This window comes from Dipodomys ordii, unplaced genomic scaffold (assembly GCF_000151885.1).
Source record: "Dipodomys ordii isolate 6190 unplaced genomic scaffold, Dord_2.0 Scaffold18, whole genome shotgun sequence".
NCBI lineage: Eukaryota > Metazoa > Chordata > Mammalia > Rodentia > Heteromyidae > Dipodomys > Dipodomys ordii.
Window position 1 is genome coordinate 17,578,341 of NW_012267234.1, and position 22,509 is coordinate 17,600,849.

A 22,509-nucleotide genomic window follows, 5' to 3' on the forward strand; every position below is an offset into this window, starting at 1 on the left:
TTTCAGAACTAAGGTTCACTTCTCAGCACAGCCTCAGTACACACTCTCACCAGGAGCTCCCTAATTGGCTTTCCAGCTCAGATAGGAGGACTGGGTTTTGCATAATTTGCTTTGTTTTACTTCAGTGTACTTCCTTTTTAAAAAGCATTGATGGAGGAGTTTAATCCTTGAAACCACCTCCTAGCCTGGCATTTGAGACGTCACAGAAATTATTTGAGGTTATTGGAGTATCTTTATTGAGATTCAAAGTGAGTGGTGTTCCCACGGCTTCATCCTCACATTAGTATTTCCTTTCATGTATTTGCTTTCAACGTGACAAAATCATTTGTTTGAGATTGATATTGTAATTAGCATTACTGTAGAATGGCCTTGGTCCACGGTCCGTCAGCCTCCTTGAGGTCAGTAGTTTACCTGGGCTTGTGTTTCAGTTGCCCAATACTGAACTCTGCTGTCCTTTAACTTGAAGAGTTAAGGTAATTTCCATCTTCTGAAATCTCTGTGGGGACGCTTTCAAGTCTCAATCACATCTGTACTATAAAAAAAAAAAAGAAAAGAAAAAAGAAAAGGTCCCAACACAACAGTTAATTACCATGAAAGAGTTTATTGCCAGGCTAGGGGTATGTGTTTGGATCCAAGTGATAATAAAACCTTTTGTTAATACAGAGAGAGGGAAAAAAATCTGATCTGAGATGCCTTCTCCCAGGTGCATAAGGAAACAAAATTCAGACACGTCTCATAAATGGTTTTGACTGACACAACTTACTTTCCCCCCAAGGCAGCTCCTTTGTAAAAAAAATGCCAAAGCTTGCTTTTCTGGGGCAAATCAAAGAGGAAACATAGAAGATGGGGCGGGGCTGGGAGCTTGGCCAGGCTTGACTGTGCAGCAGGTGTGGGAACACCGTTCGCTGCGGGGACATTTGCTCGGTCTTTGTTGACAGCCCAGATCCAAAAGAGGATTATTCACTTGCATAATCACTGGTTTGCCTCTAATAGTAGCTAAACAAGAAAATAAGGAAGAGAAGTGTGGCTTGGGCAGAGTTCGTAGGAAACCAGGGGTCTGGCCATGGGGTTTTTGGGCACCAGTTCTTCCCAATCACACTGTTGGGTGAAGTAGAATAAAATAACTCTAGTTCCTATCATTCAAATAGGAATGATTGAATTTTCCAGAAAAAAAAAAAAAACTTCATGAACCTGTGTCCCTTACTCTGCAGAACATCCATATGTGGGGGTGGAAAGTCCGATGAGAACGGTGTGGCTCTGGTGGACGCATTCATTCGGAGCATCCTCTGTGCCAGGCACCATGGCCATGAGCACCATGGCCATGAGCTATGAGCCTCCCTCCCTTCGTCTTTACTCTGGCTCCACAAACTGTCTGAAGCAAGGAGAAGCCCGTTTTGTAGCTGAGGAAACTGGAGTCCAAAGCGTGGGTTCGTTTGTCCAAGCTAATATAACTTGTCAAGTTTTATCCAGGATCAGATCTGAGCCCTAATTCTAGAGCGTTCCATGCTACACTCCACTGCTTCCCCAAGACACTTTTCCTAGGAGGCTGAAAAATATCTTGTCAGAAAAATGCCTTAACATCAATAGACGTTCGACTGCTTTTTCTTTTTTCCGTAGCCATACCTGGCTGGAAGAGAATACGAAGTCACATTATCTTTGGCCTTTGTCTCCGTTGTTCCTCTCTGCCTACTTACCTACTGTGCTTTGTAGAATTCCTCATTAAGTGATTGGTGGCTGATGGTAGCCAGAGCGAAGAATGCAAATGAAGGACGTTAATCCAGTCCTTCGTGGACACACGGTACCAAGAGCCACCAGCATCAGGTCACCACCACACCTTTCAGACTCTTGAGACACTATGAGTTTACATCCAGTGACAGGCAGATTGTCAGTAGTCAATAAATATGATGGGATCATGGAATGTGCTAAGGAGAAAAAAAACAAAACAAAGGAGAGAAATGTCAGGGCAAGGATGTCTGGAAATGTGAGCTGATGCGTTCAAGGTAGGCCAGGTAACAAAAGTGAACCTTCCGTTCCCGGATGAGGTTGGCTTAGACGTGACGAGGAGCTTTAACAAGATAGGAGAAAAGCATTGTGGGTAGGAAGTACAGCAAATGCAAGGGGCCTATGGCGGGGGGTGGGGTGGCAGGAGCTCTCTGGGGAGTCAGAAGAAGAGTTGGGGTACCATGGAGCCGAGTGACTGAGCAAGAAGAGGGGGACACACATGTAAATGAGATGAGAGAGGGTTGTAGGTGAGAGTGCAAACTTGACTTTGACTTTAAGCCAGGGGCTTCTGTGTAGCAGAGCGACATAAACATGGAGACACACCCAAGCCTGCTCTGTGGAGACCCCGGAAAGTGAGGCTGGCATGGAGGGAAGCGGTGACCAGGAAAGCGCTGAACTGCGGTGACCCAGGCAGAGGACCACAGGGGCAGGGCTGGGCCGGGGCTCCCACTTCCGGTTCTCCCTCGGTGTTACTCCTGACGTCACACGTCTGTCCTGCATGCCTGCCTCACTCAAGAGTGTGAGCAGTTGAAGAACACTTCAAGAGAAATTTGGGTATTAGTTTCCATTACGTGTCATCTTCTGAGAAGAATCTGCCTCTGGTAGCAGCACTGGGGAACAAACAACCATCTCGATTTGCACAGAGTGGGTAGATAAGAGCTAGCTTTCATTTGCTTAGATTATGACGGTTATTAAAGGAGAGGGCCGTGAATGGTCTTGGATGAGTCACACACTGAGCCTATTTTTGGGGTCTTTATAAACTACAAAAGTTCTTGTGACTCTTGTTTCTTTTTCCCCTTTATTCTTGAGACAATTCTAGGCAACAAGTATCATCATCTCCATTTTACTGAACAGGAAATTGAGGGTCAGGGCTTTCATGCAAACTTTTGCACAGCTAGGAGAGAACATTCTTCACAAAAGATGATATTTAATGGGTATTCTTTCTTTCCTTTTTTTTTAGAGGATCAAATAGTGCACATTGAACATTGGATAATGGGCATCTGGTGGATTCACTGAGTCACGTAGGTTTGGGAGATTCTCCAGAGCTGTTTATCTTTGCTAGTAGGAGATTATCTGTTACAGGCTGACTATCCCTATCTGAAATGCCTAGGACCAGAAGTGCTTCTGGTTTCAGACATTTTCAGATTATGGAATATCTACCCATACCTAATGAGACATCTTGGGGGTGAGACCCAAGTCGAAATCAGAAATTCATTTATATGCTATAAACACCTTCCACACATATCCAGGAGGTGATTTTATCCAGCACTTTTCCCCCATGCCTGCACGTTGACTGCCACGCATGATGTGCGGTCAGATGCAGAATTTTCCACCATGTGGGGGCCATGTCAGCCCCCACACAGTGTGGGTGGTGGAGTGTTTCCAATTCTCACATCAGAGATGCTCTTCCTGTGTCAAGGTGTTGTCACATCTTGGCATTGTCACATTGTCACCCTTGGGCATGAACAAGCATGTGTGGCTGGGTTTCAGGCACAGAACTTCTGATTTAGAACAACTCAGGTAAGACTGGAGAATCTGAATGTCTGACAAGCCCTGAGGATATTCCTGCTCTCAGTCCTCAGACCACGCTGCGAAGATCCCTGCTTTATGCCAGTCCCAAACAGTTTATAAAGGAAACATTGAGGATGGATAAAGAATGCTGTTATTAGCTATTAGCACGAAAGCCTCCTCTCGCCTACATTCACTGTGAGAAAGTTCTTAGCGATCAAGATACATAACTGAATCTCTGAAACAAAAATTGGGGCAATTGTTTTAATCTTGTTTTAATCAATCGGAATCATACCTCTGTTAACCACATTTTCTTTTTGTATGATGTTTATATTTTTTATTGTAAAAACACTGTACAGAGGGGTTACAGTTACATGAGCAAGGTAATGAGTACGTTTCTTATTGAGCATGATTTTCGATGACTTTATTTCCTTTTGAAAATGTAAATAAGAGACGCCTCCACCCCTCTCACACACATTTCACGTCTCCTGTCAACCATTCTGCCTTTCTCTGTAGTTTTACAGTACTGACATTATTTTCAAACACATCACTTCATAAGTAGAATGGCTGTGAAGGAGGCCAATGAAGGCTCCTGGTGTCCAGCCGGAGCCGTGCTGACTCAGTTGCTCTTTTTTGAAGGCGTTAGGAGTGGTTAGGTTAAACACGTCCCATGGTGAAATCTATCTGCTGCTTTTCTCCTCTTCACTGCTGGAGCTCAAACCCCGGGCCGTGGGCATACTAGCCACGTGTCTCTGCACATCTCCCTCCAGCTCCGTCCCTGGCCAATGGCAGCGCTCCTGTGGGTCACCTGTGGCAAACAATGCTGATTCTTCTGTTTTTAAGATGACACAAACACTTCCTCTTCTGTGGCTCAGACTCAAGCTAGACAACTTCTTGTTTGTCCCCCAGAATACTTGGTTGGCACGTCTGCTGTGTTTCCCATTACGTGGCACTGTTGCTCTAAACGGATGACTGGCTGACCATGCTCTCTCTCCTGACAGACAGGGATAGAACTTGTTTCTGTTTTATGCATATGGAACCCAACACAGTTGTTGAAACTGAATTTGCTCAATTAATGAGACAATTAATTCATTTAATGAAGCTAGCCAGAGCAGATTGGAAGCAAGGTCTGTTGTGTTGTGTTTTGTTTTTCTAAAACATGTTGCCCTGCATCCCCCTGGAGGCTCAGTGTCTTCATCTCTAAATGAGGAAGTACTAGTATCATCCTTTGTGGTGAAAAACTAGTATGATAATGAGATATTATATTCATGATATTCACACAATGAGTGGCTGAATAAAGATAATCAGATGTCCACCAGCCCAGTTTAATCTCCAGAGGATTAGTTATACTAAAGTTGAACCACCAGCTTTTTTTTTGCCAGTCCTGGGACTTGAACTCAAGGCCTAGGTGCTGTCCTTGAGCCTCTTTTGTGCTCAAAGCTAGAGCTCTACCACTTGAGCCACAGCTCCACTTCCAGCTTTTTCTGAGTGGTTCATTTGGAGAGAAGAGTCTCGTGGACTTTCCTGCTTCCAACCACAATCCTCAGATCTCAGCCTCCTGAGTAGATAGGATTATAGGTGTGAGACATTCGTGTCTCTCCCATCCCCAGATTTTTTTAAGTTGAGGAAATTCAAAGCTCTATTGGTAAGAAAAGAACAGACCAAAAAGGCAAACAGCAGACCAACAGGTTTTCTTTGGAATGGAAATCTGGGAAGGACAGCAAGTCTCCTTCAGCCCAGCAGAAGAGAAAAGGGCACAGTGCCCTTAAGCTAGGGTCTCTCGTGAAGTCAAGTGGGACAGAAGCCAGAAGGTTTGTTTCACACGGTGGGAGGGGGCAGGGTAGGAACAGGGGAAGGGGCTCTTTGTGCAAAGATGGGGGTGGGGGAAAGAGTAATCTTATCTTGAGTAACAGGATAGGGAGTTTAAACAGCATCTGTGTGGAGCAGATGCATCAGCCCCGCGGTCTCAGGCTACCTCTTTTAAAGCTCCAGGGTATGTTTGGAGGAGGGAGAAAGGGAGGGGAGATGATCCAGCCAGGTCAGCACCCAGGACAGTTCTGACATTCTTTTCCGGATGTGGCAGTCAGGGAGGAGATGGGTGTTTCTAGTTCAGGTTATTTTACATCACAACCTCTCTCATGGATACCAGTCTCTGGGGCCCTGGGCCCTATGGTCCTCCTGGCTTCTGAGTCCTGTATTGCGGAGATTCTCTTTCTAACCTGGGCCAGTCAGACAGTAAAACACGGTCCCTGCGCCAAGGCATTTAATAAACACACACAAGGGCCCACACGTGTGCATATGCACATACACAGGCACGCAAACACACACAGTCACTGAGGGCTTGGGGGTATGGGTATCACACCTATGTTTTTCCATCATCTTCCTGAACTTCTCTTGCTCGCTCTCCATTACCCGTTCTGTTCCCTCTCTCATCCTGGCCTGAATTGGTGTTCTCCTCCTCCTTTCCTCATGCAGAACTCTTCAGCATTTTCAGCACCCCAAAACTTCTCCACCCAAACCCAGCCAGACGCTCAGAAGAACAAAGTCTCGCCTTGAGCTGGGCCTGACTTCTCCAGAGAGAAGTTGGGGATGAACCCCAGCAAACGCCTCACCTCCATGGCACTACGAAGGCTTCCAGAGTCGTCTGTGTGACTCCGTCACACTTCTCCTCCTCCCACCCATTCTCCCTCGGTTCAGATTACCAGATTTTATTTCTTGTGCCCTTCTCCTACCCAGAACTTCATACTTGGTCCTCAGGGCCCTTGGAACATGGGAGGAAGGTTGAGGAAGAACACAGGAAGCCAGCAACCATGAACATATCCAGTTGCAAAGGGAATTTGTGTCATAGTTTAAGCAGGCTGTTTTCCTGAGTTCATTGGGTTTAAGTACTTGAAATGCACAGTGACTTTTCGTGTTCCAGTATAGCACCTCAATTATAGAGAGATATCAAGGCAGTCTGAGCACTTTTTTATTTTTTGGATTCCTGACTTTTATTTTCTGTTCCTTTGCTCAAAGAAATGGTACTTTGCCTTTTTGCTGACAAACCTGGTCCTCATCAGAGGGAGAATATTTTTTTAAGTCAACATTTCTCTATCATCTTTGAGCTGGATTATTCCCATTATGTATTCTTAGAGGCTAAATTCCCAAATAGTTTCCCTTGGAGAATGCAGAATAAAATATCAGACATCCTGGTCATTTAGGGGAGATAATGACAGACACCCTATAAGACAAGAATCACAAACTGATGGCAAAATGACACTAAAAGATGACAGATGACTTTAAGTGTAGGAAACAAATCTTGAAGATAAACATTTTTGTGTGTGAACTTGATCCAAAGCAGGAGGCAGCTAATTTTTCAGCTCTAAATGAAATTATTGCCTTCGTTACATAAAAATATAGATATACACAATACTCTCCTGCCCTTTGGGGTATATCTATCTTCTCTGTGAGTGCTTGTCCATATACTTAATGACTGATAATGGATTTTTAAAGGAGTGTTTAAAAATCTAGGCCTCTTGAGATTCTATTTAGAATGGAATATTTCTCCCGGTAGACTGGATTTTAGAAAATTAAAAGCAGCGTACAAGCATAGAGATAACATTTAGGGAAATGCATATGAGTCATGTCCCCATCCTGTTGATTCTCTTTGTGGTTAATCATGAAACTCAGAGTATGAAACACAATGTTGATGAGTTTACTTGCTTGAACCCTAGAGTGGCTTAGAACAGATCTCTTGCAAAATGTGAGAGGGGAAAAAAACACAACCTTGGACTATAGCAAGACTCGACAAACTTTTTTTTAATATAAAAAGCCTGATAGAAAATATTTCTGACGGAAGTGGCGCTGTAGCTCAAGTGGTAGAGCGCTCGCCTTGAGCTGAAGAGCTGAGGGACAGCGCCCAGGCCCAGAGTTCAAGCCCCACGACCGACAAAAAAGAAAATATTTCTGACTATGAACTAGACAGTCTCTCCTACAACTATCCAAATCTACTAATACAGTGTGGAACTAACCATGGATAATGTGTAAATGAATACCATGGTTGTTTTTCAATAAAACTTTATTTGTAGAAACAGGTATAGGCGTTAGATTCCTGACTTCTAGGAGTGAGATGGCAATTGAGTGTATTTCCTATTTCGTTCCAGTTGATATTTTTTTGTATTTAAAAACTATCACATAGTATATGTCATTGGATGGGAGTATAGTAAAAGGATAATTATGTAAGCTTACTCATAATTCCAAACAAGACTTCAATTCAGTTTCCGATTGAATAACTGAGTTTAGGTTATTCCATTCACTTGGCTGCTTTGAACACTGTTTCCTTAAAGAGAGGGGGAAAATCTTTTCTTTAATCTTCCAGGATGTATAAAGTCATAATCTTAAGAATAGCATCTGAAATCAATGTAATCCAAAGGTCCTCACTTGATAGTGTTTGCAGTAAGATCCCAGCGTCTTAGCACTTAAGTGTGTTCAGATTACATCCATTTAAACATCTGTGATTCATTATCATAAATATCACAGTTGTATGGGACCATATGTTTCAGCTTGAAGCGTGTATGTGTGTGTGTGTGTGTGTGTGTGTGTGTGTGTGGGTGTGTGTGTGTGCATATTGTGAGCAATAAATCTCAGGAACCTTAGGCTTACGATGGGTATGTGCAAAAGAGAATATTTCAGGCACACGGGGCCTCCTGTAATCACAGTATTATACTCAGGATCCCATACAAGAATCCTTCAACTGCAAAAGCTGTCACTTTGGATGGAAAGCTATGATTTACATTGGGCTCATACGTTTCCCATGATAGTTCACGTGAGGAAAAAATAGCTTAGACTTCCTGGGGAAGTGTATGAGGGCTACTGTTGTCAAGTGAAGAAATCACAGGGAAGTAGGGTACCTGTAACAAGTGACCAGATACTCTTGGCACCCATCTTTCTCCATTCCCAAGGGGCTGAAGACAGAGACAATGCCATATGGCACAAGGGATGCAATAAAAATCTCTCACCATTGGAGGTTGAACAAGTATGACCGAAGAATGTCTCTTTGCTTACATCAGAAAGCCTATATAGGCATACAAGAATTAATTGTGCTTTGTGTACTATGAGCCAAATCATTGTATTTTAAATTTCCTGATAAGGTCTTGCCAACTGGATAGAACCAATCCATAATCACAACTGATGAGCCTCTCATCACTTAAACAGGACATGACAAACTACGTGATTATAACCAGAAAGAATCTACTAATAGGTTTTGATTGCCAACTCTGTTTAAGGGCTGGCACTGAGCAGACCCAGAGACCCAAGTAATCATGTTGCAGGTAGCTTTTGCCCTTATAGAGTTCTCTGGTTGTAAAAGGATGAGACAGAAGAAAAATTTCAAAGCTAAGTTGGCATTCTGCAGGCTCTTACAGCTGGACTGGCATGTCCAATGACCTTTATGACTCTGTCAATGTTACCAATACTTTGGCTTTATGATTTACGAAAAAGACCCACTGTTGAAGTGGTGCACTTGAGACCCCGAACACCAGATACTTTTCTGCAAGTATCACTAGACCGGCTCTGGAATGTGCACAAACTTATTTCTGCACAGAACCATTTCTGTATCACCAGGGAACAAAAGGTAGAATGTTCAAACTATATCCAGGTTTTTATACAAAAGATATGTGTACCCACACACTGGCTACAGATTACCTCTGACTTTGATGAGATTCAGACTTTACATTTGAAGATTGTGGATCAAACTTTTGTGCTATTTTTGATCTGAGAACTGGTGATGACTTTGTAGTGGAATAGCAAGATCTGCAGTCAGCCCAAATCTCAAGAGTTCATTGATGAAAGCTACAGTTACATCAATGGTAGTGTGTTGCACACTTCTCCTTTCCTCTAACCTGTAAAGATGCTAATTTACATAAAAGATCTTGGCTGCAGCTCTGGGCTGCAGAAAGTTGAGTCTGTACCCCATTCTTGTGTCCCCCACTTCAGAGTTAAAGTTTCTAGCAAGCTTTGACTCATAGGTTCTTCTAGCTTTTACTATGTAGCTTTAACCCACCTACTTTGATATTCTACTTGATTTCATTTTTTGATGGCTCTTTTGTAGAATAATTTTCAATATGTACTATATATTTTACCATCATAAAAGAAATAAGACCCTCAGCTCCTGGGACAAGATTCCATAATCTTTGTAGAAAGTAATTCCAGGTTTACTCATTATGCATATGTGACCTTAAGGAATTTTCACCTCTCAGCCTCAGGTTACCTCCTCTGTAACTTCATGGGACAGTCAGAGTTATGATCAAGCATCTGACCCACTGCCTGGTCAATACAGAATGCCCTATCTATGGTAATTATTTAGAAGACAGACTGTAGAGTGAAAAAGCATCCTTCTATGTTTCATAGGATGACTTGGTCATGTAGAAAATAATTCTGGGTGACTGGCCCCTGGACACATTCATATGAACCAACACCCTTTTATAATACAAATACTAACACTAGCTGAACTGGCATGGACCCCAAAACCAGGTCAGACACCAAAATTGGATGTTTTACGTGATTTTCATACCCAACTATTTTATCCACTCTTGTGGATAAAGTTTCTTGGGAAGCATACCAATCAATGATTGGTTATATTAAATTTTATGTGGAAAACTCAATTTCATGAAAAAACATTGTAAGGTCAATTACCAAGAAGAGTACCTCTAGTTCCATAATGAGATATATGAAAATCAGATGGAAATTTGCAATTTTTTGTGAGCTCAGCTCTTCAGGAAAGTGAAGTGTACTTCTTGGGAATTGCTCTTAATGGATATCCCAGAGAATACCCAGTGGTTGACTTTCTCTCACTGCTAGAAAGAAATTGATTACATGGAATTATGATCTGCCTGCTTATAATTTCTACCACATGGTGCTTATTGGATCTTTTCATACGATGATGAAATGGAACATCAGTTCTTTAACATGTGAAATCATATATACTCTAAATTCATATATACTCTAAATATTATGAAGGTAGCAAATATACCTTATTCAACTTTTGGTTGGCATTTATCCTTTGTTGTTTACTATCTTTCACTTTGTGAGTGAACAAATGCTAGTTTTAGTGGGTTGCTATATAAATATACCAAGCTTTAGAATGGTAGAATTTCCTAATCATAAGAGACCTCACCAAATGTTTGACTCTTTCCCCCAACATCCCTGACCAAGAGTCAGAAAAGTTCTGCTTGAAAGTATCCAGTGACAAGTACATTATTTCATCCAGAAGAAAATATTCTGTATTTCCAGAGGGTTTTCCAGTATTTGAAAAAATCAGATATCAAACAAATATTGATTCTTTGCATTGCATTGACTTATAGTCTCCCACCAGCATGCTAGAACCTCCACCTCCTTCTCCTAGGCTTTTATTCCAATCATTTCTAAAGGTCTTGGAGCATCTTTCAGTTGAACTCACAGGTGTTTTCTTGTTCTCCTTGCCTGACTCTCCTGGAAAGCTCTTGGAGAAGTACCCATCTGGGAACAGTCCTTCCCTAGGACCCGAGCCAAACTCCCTCATGCCTGGCCACCCCGCTGCTTCTTTTGCCTTTCCCACATGAGAGCCAAGCCAAGCTACTTTCAGCTCAGAGATGAGCTCAGGCTGACCCTCAGCCAGTGATTAGTATTAACAGTGTATTCCTTGGAATTAAAGTGTTAGTTAGTGAGAATATTGAAGTTGTTTACAGCTTGTGAGTCTTAGAGAGCAGATGTGTAACTTTCACCCTGAGTTGAAGGTGCCCAGGGGCAGCCAGAAAGCCACCACTGTGTTCTCCTCACCTTCCACCTGGTTCTGTACCTCACACCAGGCGGTTATTCAGAAGTTGTCCTTCTCTTGAGATCCTTCCTCTCCAAGTATATCTTCTGTACAATGGTCAGGGCATCAAACATGGCAGGCTTTGAATCCCTAGGTGGAGCCAAGACACTAGGCTGCAAGTGTGCAAGAGACTATAGCTGTGAAGTCGTGTACCTTTGCAGTTCTGATAGAGCCAATCTGTCCTTCCATTACCCCAGAGATACCCACAGGGAAGGAGAGAAGTTGCACTAGACATGCCAACTACATCACCCATTAAGGGCTTTGTGAGGGACATATGTGAAGTACAGGAAAACATCTCTCTAAATGCAAGTGTGACTCTCAGATGCTGATTCCACGATTTCTGTTTCGCTGAGAAGGTGACTTTGAAATCAACTCACTCAAATCTTCATTTGAGTCTGCACTCTCATTGTCAGTTATGCTTGGGGACACGGTTTTAAATTTATGTAGCTGCCAAGTTACAGTTCTCCTGTTCATTCAGCAAACAGGGTTGAGTGTGTACTGAGGTGGATGCAATGCTATCTACAAGGTAATCCAATTCAAAATACAAATTCATCGTTATTATAACCACCATGGACTAGAGACTGTTCATCATCTTATCAGAAAACAATTTGCCATGTTTTAAAGAATCAGTAGTGGGCAGGGAATGCAGGACCTTGGCAGGAGAAAACAGATTCAGAGTGAACGATTTAGTTTTTAATGGTAGACAGAAAAAAAATACACACACACACACACACACATATATATATATAAATTCTGAAAGCAGATGTGAAGTCTGTCTTTTTCCAAGCCTTTGAGGGTTCACATGGCAAACAAACAGGTTTCTGCGGAGGATCATTTGACTGAACCACCCTTTACATCTTGCCCTGACATGATAGAATTGAAACTCTATTTTATTGAAGTAGGAATCGATGCATGAGCTGGTATTAAGACAATTTTATGTGTCCCGTGCACCTATCAAAACTATACAGTGGCAAAATCCTCTCCTGGGTCGATCAGCCATGGGGCAGGCTCTCCAAGAACTTCATAGAAGCTCTATGGATGTCAGTACTGGCTCTGCACCGACTCTGGGCCACTGTGAGACCCAGGATGCAGCCCAGGGCATTCTGGAAGCAGAAGCGTACTGCATGTAGAGGCTGGGAGGACTGGGCCTGCTGAATAACCACAGAACTGATCCAACATGGGTAGAGGGGCACATTTGTGAGCAAAAATTCCATTGAGCAGAATGCCTGAGGAACGAGAGGGCTCAGAGACGCTGGGGGGCAGGTCCAAATTGCCTCGAGGCTCTTCCAAAGGAAGTGGGTGCTGTTGCATGCCAGTGGGATACTGAAGGATGGAAAAAGCAATTAAGTGCTGCCCTGAATCCTGGAGAGAGTCCATCTGATGTTTTTGAACTGGATGCACTAAAGCAAGTCCTCAGACAGGCATCGCATGCCAGCCCCACAAAGACTCTGCAGATCTACCAACATGCAGCTCCTTCTTGCTGATGGAACAGTTGAATTCTATATTTCTAAGTAGGCCAGGGTAGCTGAGATAGCTGGTCTACTCCAGTCTGGGAGAGAATAAATATTCTGTAGTTTATGTTCTGCACAGAGCAGCGCCTAGGCTCTGGAGATGGCCTAGGAGAGGTGCTCCTGTGAACTGAGGAAGATTTTTCAGAGAATTTGCAAGGCAATTGGAAGGCAAGTTGGACCCTTGAAGTCAACAACATGTATTCATTAACTGTGACAAACACTACATCAGGGCTTTCCTATTACCTGACAATATTGAAACTATCATCCTCGCACATCAAGAGGCTTGCGATCCACACTCATCTCTCTGTGGGAGGTGTTCCTGCGTAGACGGGCATAGTAATTCATATACATCTGTTTGTGGGATGACCGGCTCAGAGCTGATGGTCCTGATTCACACATATCCTTGCACAAGTACACAAGCAGAGTCCGAGCACCAACTCTGAACATGGGCTGCACCTAAAGTGCTTACCCATTTATAAATCTCAGCAAATGTGCACAACCTGGAGGACCGTATTCCCATCTTAAGACAGAAGTGTATGGCTCAAAGATGGAATCAAACAGGCTTAGGAAGATAACACAAAAGCCATGTATTAGTTCATACATATCTCTTTAAGCAGAACTGTTCCATATTCTTCAGATAAAATTAAATCCATCTGCATGTTAATATTTCCTGGGATCATAATGCAGCTTAATTTGCTCCTTCACATATTTCAAGATGGTAACAGATCTAACGCTTTTTGGATTTTCATCCCTAAGAACCACGTTCAAAAGAAAAGAAAACTAGAAAGACATAATAAAATCAAGGTCGGGAAGATGAAGCCCCCTTAATTCATGTGCCAAACTTCCCATTTCCAGTGTGGTTTTGTCTCCCAGCTAAAGTTTGTCTTTTTGTGACATTTGCATTAAGCCCAGAGGACATTTTGAGTGGAGACACGCTGAAAACATAATTGAAACGCTGAGTGGTGCCGTTTGCCTAATTTGCATTTTCCCCCAGGTGGGGGGGTCACACCTCCCCTCTTTTCTCCTGGGGTGCTCTAAGATTATCTCAAAGAATGATGTTATGCGACTGATTCAATAAATTCCCACGTAGGCTTTATTATATGTATAACTTTCTTTTCTTTCTAGAAGCAATTTTGAATGCCACCACGATAAAGTACATGGAGAAGTTAATAGTAGGTTCAGAATAGCCTGGACAGTCCATTGTCCCCTCAAGTGGAGGTTTCAAATATTTGTCCACAAATTTAAATGTTTATAAGAATTTTTTTTGTTTGAGTTATCCACAGTGTCCTCTTCAGCTATGTACAAGGTTGTCTCTATAGAAACAAGCATTTTTTAAAATAGGCAGAAGCTATTCAATTTTACCTTTAAATATATTCTTTGAACCCTATACCTCCAAACACACACTGTCTGGGGCTATCAACAAAGCTAATGAGATCATGATGCAGGGTGGTCCCTCCATTTGCTCCTCTTAACCAGTAATATAAGGTAAGATTGTAAAGCATGGTGATTCTGCTCTGATGAACTTCTCTTCCTGTGTGTCCAGTCGGTCATTTAGATAGTGCCAAAGTTGCTAGCCTAAGTGCTTTGCTGGGACTTGTGTCTTTGACTACTCTTCACCATTGATACTACATGCATTTCACGACAGATATCTGGCTGTCATTATAAACTGTTTAGGGTGGGGGCCATGTATGGATTGTTCTAGATGAGGGATGAGCAGAGAGGAGCATAGTCCCAAAGCCAGCCCTTTCTAGGATGCAACAAATAAATGTTACTCCAAAGGTTTTAGTAGATCCAAGGACCCAGTTTTTACTAATAGAACTCAATTTATTTTGACACATATTAGACAATTGCATTTGGAGTGCCAGGCATTAGTGGCTCATACTATACTACCAGCCAATCAGGAGGCCGGGGATGAGAGGGTCAGGCAGACGGTGCCCACCGTGAATGGCTGTGAGGGCCACGGTGGGAGGAGCCATGCAAAGGTGACTTAAGGCTCATCCCAACTGTCAGCATTTCAGAAAAGAAAAAGAATCATAGCCTGCATTTCCATGAAGCTGTCTTTGCCAACAACCCATTTGGAAATTGTTCAGAACACCTTTTTTGAGTCTCCGTTGAGGTCTTTTTTCCGTCGTAGCTGCCCACATGAGGAAGGAAGTTAGAATTTCACCTAGGGACGTGAAGAGATTCACAGGTGGACAAGGCTGACCCGGAGTCCGCCGAGCCTGGCTTCCTCTAGTGTCATCTCCATGGTAGCGGCACAGGCGGCAGCCCTGAGCAAGCGTGCCCGCCTAGAAACAAGGAGAAGGGCATGGAGCAGGCGGAAAGCCAGCCGGGAGAAGACTGCCACACCGGGAAAAGGAAGAGGCAGCCCTCCCAGTGTTGGGGATCGTGAGAACATCAATAATCACGCACATTTGTGGAACTTAGCTCTGTCCTGAGGGTTCGGCCCGTGGAGGCCCATGTAGCATTCTCTTCTGCCTCTGGAGGGCGCTGTTCTCTAAGGAAGGCGGTGTTACTAGCCCTGGCAGTGGAAGGAACTGGGTACAGAGGTAGAGCTTGTCTGAGCAAGGACCAGAGAAGGCCTTCAGAACTAGCATCTGACATCCTGCCTGCCTTCCCAAGCGTGCAGAACAGCAGCTCCTGGTGTGCCAGGCCCCAGGACTCCACTCCCTTTCAGTCGTAGCTAACCAACGTGGAGTCCTGGCACCCTGAAAGTGTATTGTCTAAGGTCCTGGTGCTTAGCATATTATGTGTTTGATTCATCGGTGGCGCTTCTGCAGGATGCTGGTGCTCAGATCCTAACCCAGCCTGAGTTGGTCACAATCTCCAGAGAGAGGGGGCAGGTATCGCTTTTCTTTTAAGTACTCCCCTGAGGATGTCATAGATATCAGCCTTGAGAAGAACATTTCCCGTGTAAAGCATCTGCTTCTGAGCTGGGGGGAGGCACAGAGCTCAAGGGAAAAATGGTGAACAGGTGCCGCGGTGGGGCTCGCTACACCCCGCGTTGAAGGTGAACTGGACGACCTGCGGGTAGAGATGGGGGAGTGGGCCTGGGAGAGAATGAGGGAAGGGATGACACTGTGCAAGAGGAATTGTAAATAAGGTGCCAATGGCTCACGCCTGTCATCCCAGCTACTCAGGAAGCTGAGATCTGAGGATCACGGTTCAAAGCCAGCCTGGACAGGAAAGTCTATGAGACTCTTATCTCGAATAAACCACCAGAAAACCAGAAGTGGCTCAAATGGTAGAGTGTTAGCCTTGGGCTGAAGAGCTGAGAGACAGTGCCCAGGCCCAGAGTTCAAGCCCCATGACCAACAACAACAACAAAAAAGGAATTGTACTCATGATCTGATGTATGTAACTGTAATCCCTCTGTATATCCCCTTTATAATAATAATAAAGGCATTTTTTGAAAGGAGAAGCAAGGACCCTTGGAGCTGTCAGCTAGTTGGTATGGGTGGGAAGAGGGCTGGGCTGTACTGTCTGAGGGCCTGTGACTCCGAATAGAAATAGGGTCTCAGCCTGGCACCTCTTGTGCCCACTAAGGATTTGAGAGATGCCAAATGGAGTTGAGATGAAGAAACCACCCCTTTTCTTCTTGCTCATCCGTGCCTAGGAAATGGAGCACCCAGAACTCAGGTTTACCGAGGCAGGCAGATCGGATCGGGGGCATTCTCTCGCTCTCTCCTTGTGCAGTCGGCAGTGCTCTATTGTAACCAGAGGGGATGAAATCAGTTCTTACGGAGAGGAGAAACGGTGTACATAAAGGAACAAAGTAAGATATGCATGCAATGGGCAGGCAGACATGAGTACAACTGTGATGTAAGATTCCATAAGGTCATCTGTGATCTTAAGGCCTTAGAAGAGGGTGGTGATTATGAAAACAAAATGTCTGACGAGGCTTCTTAGGGGCATAGGTAATGGAAAAACAAAAGCCCAGAGGAGCTGCTGAAAATGAGGCTCGCTGGGAGGCTGGGAGGCAGGAGGCAATGCGCAGCCCTGGACACAGAGCTGGGCACCTGGAACCACTCAGTGAATGGCAGGCATTCGTCCAAGCATCTTTCCTTCAGCGCACACACAGGTCCCAATTATGCTTTGGGCTCCGATAAACTTTAATGGGATTATGGAGAAAGATTAACAGACATGGCTGAGCACCCAGTCCAAGCCGCGTGCTGTTGAGAGAATGGAACAGGGCCAGGTGCTCATGGTCAAGTTCTCCATCCCTTATCCATCTCTACGACTGGGCTTAACCGAGTCAGGAGGTCGCGGAAGGTCTTCATCTCAGTGCTCAGCCTCACCTGCAACCTCTCCTGCTCACAGCTCCCCCGAAGCCCCCTACCACACAGCATCGTTTTGCTTGCAGAGTGGTTTTGGATGGGATCATTATCAATGGCCTTCCGCATGCACATAAAAATGTGTCACATTTATTACTGGAGATGTAGAGATAAGTAAAAAAAAATTCAGATGCCACTTCTGTCCCTGACTCTGGTGAGGAACACACATAAATTAGACATATTTATACAATGCTATATTATGGGAAGCCCTTTGTACAAGAAGCGGCGGAGCATGGGGCATCTTGGAGCTGAATGGTGCAGAATGATGAAGACTTACCCTGGGAAAGATGGCGGTGAGAGGTCCCTGTGACTGGCCAGAGCCAGTGATCAAAGCCACGGAGTGGAAAGGTTGTGTCTTTCCTGAATTCTCCTAGCACAGAGCCACTGAGTGTTAAGTGGCTCACTAGGGGATGAAGGCAGTTCTGGGGTTAGAAGTAGTGAAGTGTAAGCTGTCCAGCTTACCCATGCTCTTTGTGTCTCCTTTTTCCCAGTGACCTTCAGTGACTGTCAGGGAAACGCCCAGCTGCGCTATGAGGTCTCCAGTCCCCACTTCAAGGTGAATGCCGATGGCGGCTTAGTGCCGCTGAGGAACGTCAGCGCGGTGGGTCGGACCCTGTTCGTCCATGCCAGGACTCCCCACGCCGAGGACATGGCCGAGCTCGTGATTGTCGGAGGGAGGGACATCCAGAGCTCCTGGCAGGTAAGGTTTTGGCCTAAGCTGCATCTGTGAGGAAAGCACATTGTCTGTCTCATGTGGAAATGGGTCTTTATTGCGTTGGCCAATGCACTTTTGATTATCGTGACTACAAATGGCAGAGATACAACTCCCCAAAAAATGGCGAGAGGAGGGACCACAGGAACTGACCAGTTCATAGATGATCGCTTGCCAGCATTGTTCACGGCTTCACACTGGTGCCCACAGGACGGCGTAGCTCTGATTTGTATCCATCCCATGGCTCTGTATTCCCTGCGATTGCCTGAGAGAATCTCTTCCCAATAAGGTCAGAAAAGGCTGGATACTGATTTGCATTGCATTGGCTCTCCTTGGATTCCATGCCCGTCTCTGAGCTAAGTGCCCTGTCCCCCTGAGACACTCTCTCTAGCTGGACACACCTGGGTCATGTGTCTTTCCCTGAAGTCAGGGCTGAGGTAGTCCCCTCCACCTAAACACCCGACCGGGAGCCAAAGATGGGTGGTTCTTCCAGGCACACCACTTGTCAGAGATGGGGGAGCAGGTTCGGGGCAGATGTCAGGCGGGGCCTCTCAGAGCTGGGTGAGGCCAGGCAGTCACTGCTCAGGCCGCTGGCCCTGCTGCGCAGCAGGGCCCGTTCTCTTGCAGATGCCCACGTGGCTCATCTTCCCACTCCCCAGGCGTGGGCACACACTTGAGGAGTGCCACCGACTGCCATCTGGGCCCCTAGAGACCTTTGGCCTGAGCCGCTCTAGGTCTTTTGCCTTTGATGATAGGAAGTTTCCAAAAGATTCTTACAAAAGAATAGCCCTGATAACAGTAGGTGCCCCGCTTGGCATCTCTCGCCTGCTCTCCTGCCTGCCACCCTCATCTTTGGAAGCCCCTGGTTCACATGACCTTTCTCCATCTGCCCCAACCCTGGCTGATTTGTAGCGTGGTCTGGTGGTGGATGAAGCAGGATGCCACAGTTAAGGGCAGGGTGACAGACAACGTGAGCACAGGCTTCTGCCAACACTGTGATCTCGAGAAAGACATCCTGCTTCACAGGCCCCGGGGGCACCAGGTGGCCTGGGTGTAGTTCCCCCATCACTGGGCTCGTGGCTGAGGTGGCCTGCCCTGAGCATCCTTCCCAGTGCAGGCAGAACCGTCCGTGGATCAGGGAGAGAGGTTTCTAAGGCCAGAAAGTCGTTGCTATGAAGAGACTGGACCTATTCCATAACCCCACGGTTCCCTTTACCATCTGTGACTCTGAGTGAAGGGCAGCCCGAGGCCTCGAGGCTCGGCTCGGCTCGGCGTGGCCCTGATAGCTTCACAGAAAATAGGTATTGGTGAGTACACGGAGACCAGTGTGGACGCCGATGGACTCCATAAAGGCAAGTGTTCCTCTTATTTAGCCACCGCGGTTTTCTCAGCATCTCACCAACTTGTGACTAAATGACGCGGCAAATAACCAAAAGAACACAGTTGCCGAGATACATGGCACCAGCGCTGCTCTGGAACAGAGAAATGCTGCGGAGGGCCGAGGAGAAGGGCAGCGAGGGGCTGAGCATGTGCACAGGGCCCTCAGTCAGCACAGCTCAGGGTTCATCTTCGTGTCAGGAAAGATGAGGTCAGATCGCGTTGCTTGGACGAGAGCCGGAAGGGTTCTGAGCACTTGTCGGGACAAATGCCGCTGTGCGGGACAAGAAGAGTAGGCTCTGTGGCTTGGCTCCAGTCTCCCAGTCTGTCCCCTGCTCTTGAGGCCAGGCAAGGTGCTTTGCCGCAGCAGAGCCCCTTCCGGCTGTTTCTCCTTTGCCGCTGTCTGCACACACTGTGGACACAACTTGGCTGTGATTGTTTGCTTGCTCCCTGCGAAGCACGGAGAGGCGGCCAAGCTGTGCTGTGGGCCAGCTTCCAGCAGGACCGGACGCTCTTCTTCCGTCTTGGTGATTTTGTGTGGTTTGGAAACGGCCCTTGTGCAGATGCCCAGATGAGGACATGATTGAGAGAGAGAGAGAATAAGAAAAATAGCAAAAAGAGCCCCTCTAAAGAGAGTAGACTTTGGTTACACATATGTCCTTGGTACTCTGTATGGTCCTATTGTGTGTAACCAAGCAGGTTGCAGCCTTAAAGAGGAAGATTGGTGGGAGTGTGGTGCGTGGGCTCAGAGCCTTCGGACATGCGCAGGTGGTTAATGTACTAGGCCGGGGGCGGGGGCGGGGAATGGACAGGAGCTCTGCGCCTGTGGATGAGGGAGGAGCTCAGGGAGAACAGCGCCACCCGTGTACCTGGTACTACTCCTGTGCGCGTCTATTGTTGGCTCTGGTAACCTGCCGGCAACCATGGGGTGCACGTCTCTGTGTACTGAGGCAGCGAGAGGCGGGGGTCTTGCCCCGGGTGACACAGTGACAAGGAACCCTGAATCCTTGCCTCTTCCTGATGCCATGCCACCCTTCCCTGGTCTTCGGGATGGGGGGCAGGGGAGAACGCCCCGTGGGGGCGGTATGCCGTTGCCTGCAGGAAAGGATTTCTCCCACACTCTACGGCCTTGGGCGGGTAGCTGTTCCACTGGGACCGTCCTTGGTGTGGGGTTTTGTCATCCATAGAGAGAGGGTGCTAATAGACATCCCGGGGCCTCCAGGAGGATTGGATGGAACAGCACACGCAGCACTCAGCCGATGCTGCAGCGGTGAACTTCAGTAATGACCAGAGCCAGCACTGACATGGTGCTCGCTCCGAGTCCAGTGCTCTCTCCTGCTTCCCTGTCTCCTCATCCCCCACCTCCCCCGCATGCTGTTAGCTTCAGCGTCTCTCTGGAGAGGACAGAGATGCCATGGCACCTCCCGTGCCTGGGCTGTGAATCAAGCACGTGTCAGGGCTGAGGGCTCAGACCCGGCAGTGTGGCTCCACAGCTCCTCCTCTTGACATGGATGCCCCATTGTTGCCTGGCCCTGAAATCTGGGGCATAGCGCAAAGGCCGTTCCCACAAACATGACAGCCATCCCAAGCGGGGCCCGAGACCCAGCCGAGAAGATGCTGGGCGCCCATGTAGGACTCTTCCAGCTCTGTCTCTTTCCACGGTGGAAGCTAGCCGAGCATCCCCTGAGCATCCTGGCTCCAGATTTCCATTTCTCTTCCTTGAGCCGTGCACCCTCCTCCACCCAGGCTTTTGGGGCTAAGGATGCAGCTTTGCATTGAGGGTATAAAGCATCTCACTGGCAGCCAGGAGCACAGCATCTCTTGGCTGCCCTCGGATGTTGGTGTGCACATCCCCTACCTACCCCAGAATCCCAGGAGAGGCCGGCGGGGAGATGCTGAGCGGAAGCAGGCAGGTAGCGGGCGGGAAGAGGACACGTTGACAGGCGGGACCACAGGAGCCACCGAGTTCCTAAGTGGGGAAACAGGCAGGATGCAAACAGCCACTGGACATCCACTGGGAACGGAAGTACCCAGAGCGACAGGCAGGGCTTCCAATAGTGGCCACCGCTGGTTTCCTTCATTTAAGGGACACTTTGTGTGATACTTCAGACCGTGGACATCTCCATGTGCGCTGTAACGTACATGATTTCTAACCCCCACAGCATCCTGTGGGGTGTCACCCACCCCCTCCCTGCAGCCTGGAGACCTCGGCCTCCACTTGACCATTGAGGGTCAGGAAGTAGACTGCCTGCTCGCCTCTCTGTCCAGACACTCGTCACTGTGCTGACCCTTGGCTAGCCAGGGGCCCGGGCCCTGCGTGGCCGCTGTCACTGCCCTCGGGTGGAGAAAAGAGCTCATGAATAGAGCTGCAGGGTAGCCAAGAAGTATAAGATGTGCACTGACTGGAGAGAGAGCCCAGCTGCGGCGTCTAGATGATTCTACATTGTGTAGCCCAGAAGGTGGATGTGAATGGGATCAGGAAAGAAAGGAGTGGGGTGGTAAGGATGTCTAGTGAGATGTGTGTGGGGGAGTACACACACACACCCTGGGGCTGCTGGGATATCTTGATAGAGATGGGATTAGCGGGCATTGTGGGCTTTTAGAGTGTTTGGAAGAACACCTGAGGACTTAGGAAGAACACCTAACACGCTACTTTGGTATTAGCATGAAGAAGTCCACCTTCCCACGATACCACTTACCCGCGTGTGACTTTGGTGGATCACTCAGTGCTCTGAGATCCTCGGCTCTGAAACAGGAATACAAGTAGAGGCCACACCACCGCCCATTCTACTGGGCAGAGCACAGAACAGTGCGCCACAGCCGCTGAGAGTCTCTGAGAGAGACAGGAAGAGGAAGTGCGGGTTTAGTGCCTGCACTGAGACCATGAGGCCAAAGTGGAGACCCAGGCCAGGAGAGGGAGAGCAGTCGAGACCCGGGCCAGGAGAGGGAGAGCAGTCAAGGAAGGGGAGAGAAGGCATCTGCGAACATGGGGGCGGGGTGGTGCCCCAGAGCCAAGCCGACTGCAGTCTGATTTCACATCAGCGCATGTCCTCGGGGAGACACAGCAGTGACCGCACAGTCGCGTGTCATCCGCAGGCCCCCAGTGCCTCTTTTCTTTCTACCTGCTGCTGTGACTCTGTGTCACCTGGAAAGTCTGTAGCCTGAGCCTGGAAGTCCATTGTTAATGGCTTAATTATACTCTTGAGTGATTTCTGCATTGTTAATGAGCTGCCC

At 46.8% G+C, this 22,509-nt stretch overlaps 1 protein-coding gene across 1 annotated transcript in view; it reads left to right on the plus strand.

Moving 5' to 3' along the window:
* Positions 1–22,509, plus strand: part of Cdh13 (cadherin 13) — a 739,646-nt gene that overhangs the window by 273,561 nt on the left and 443,576 nt on the right. The window contains exon 3 of the mRNA XM_013013008.1: positions 17,678–17,886. Coding sequence (XP_012868462.1) covers positions 17,678–17,886 — 209 coding nt within the window. The remainder of the gene's footprint in view (positions 1–17,677; positions 17,887–22,509) is intronic.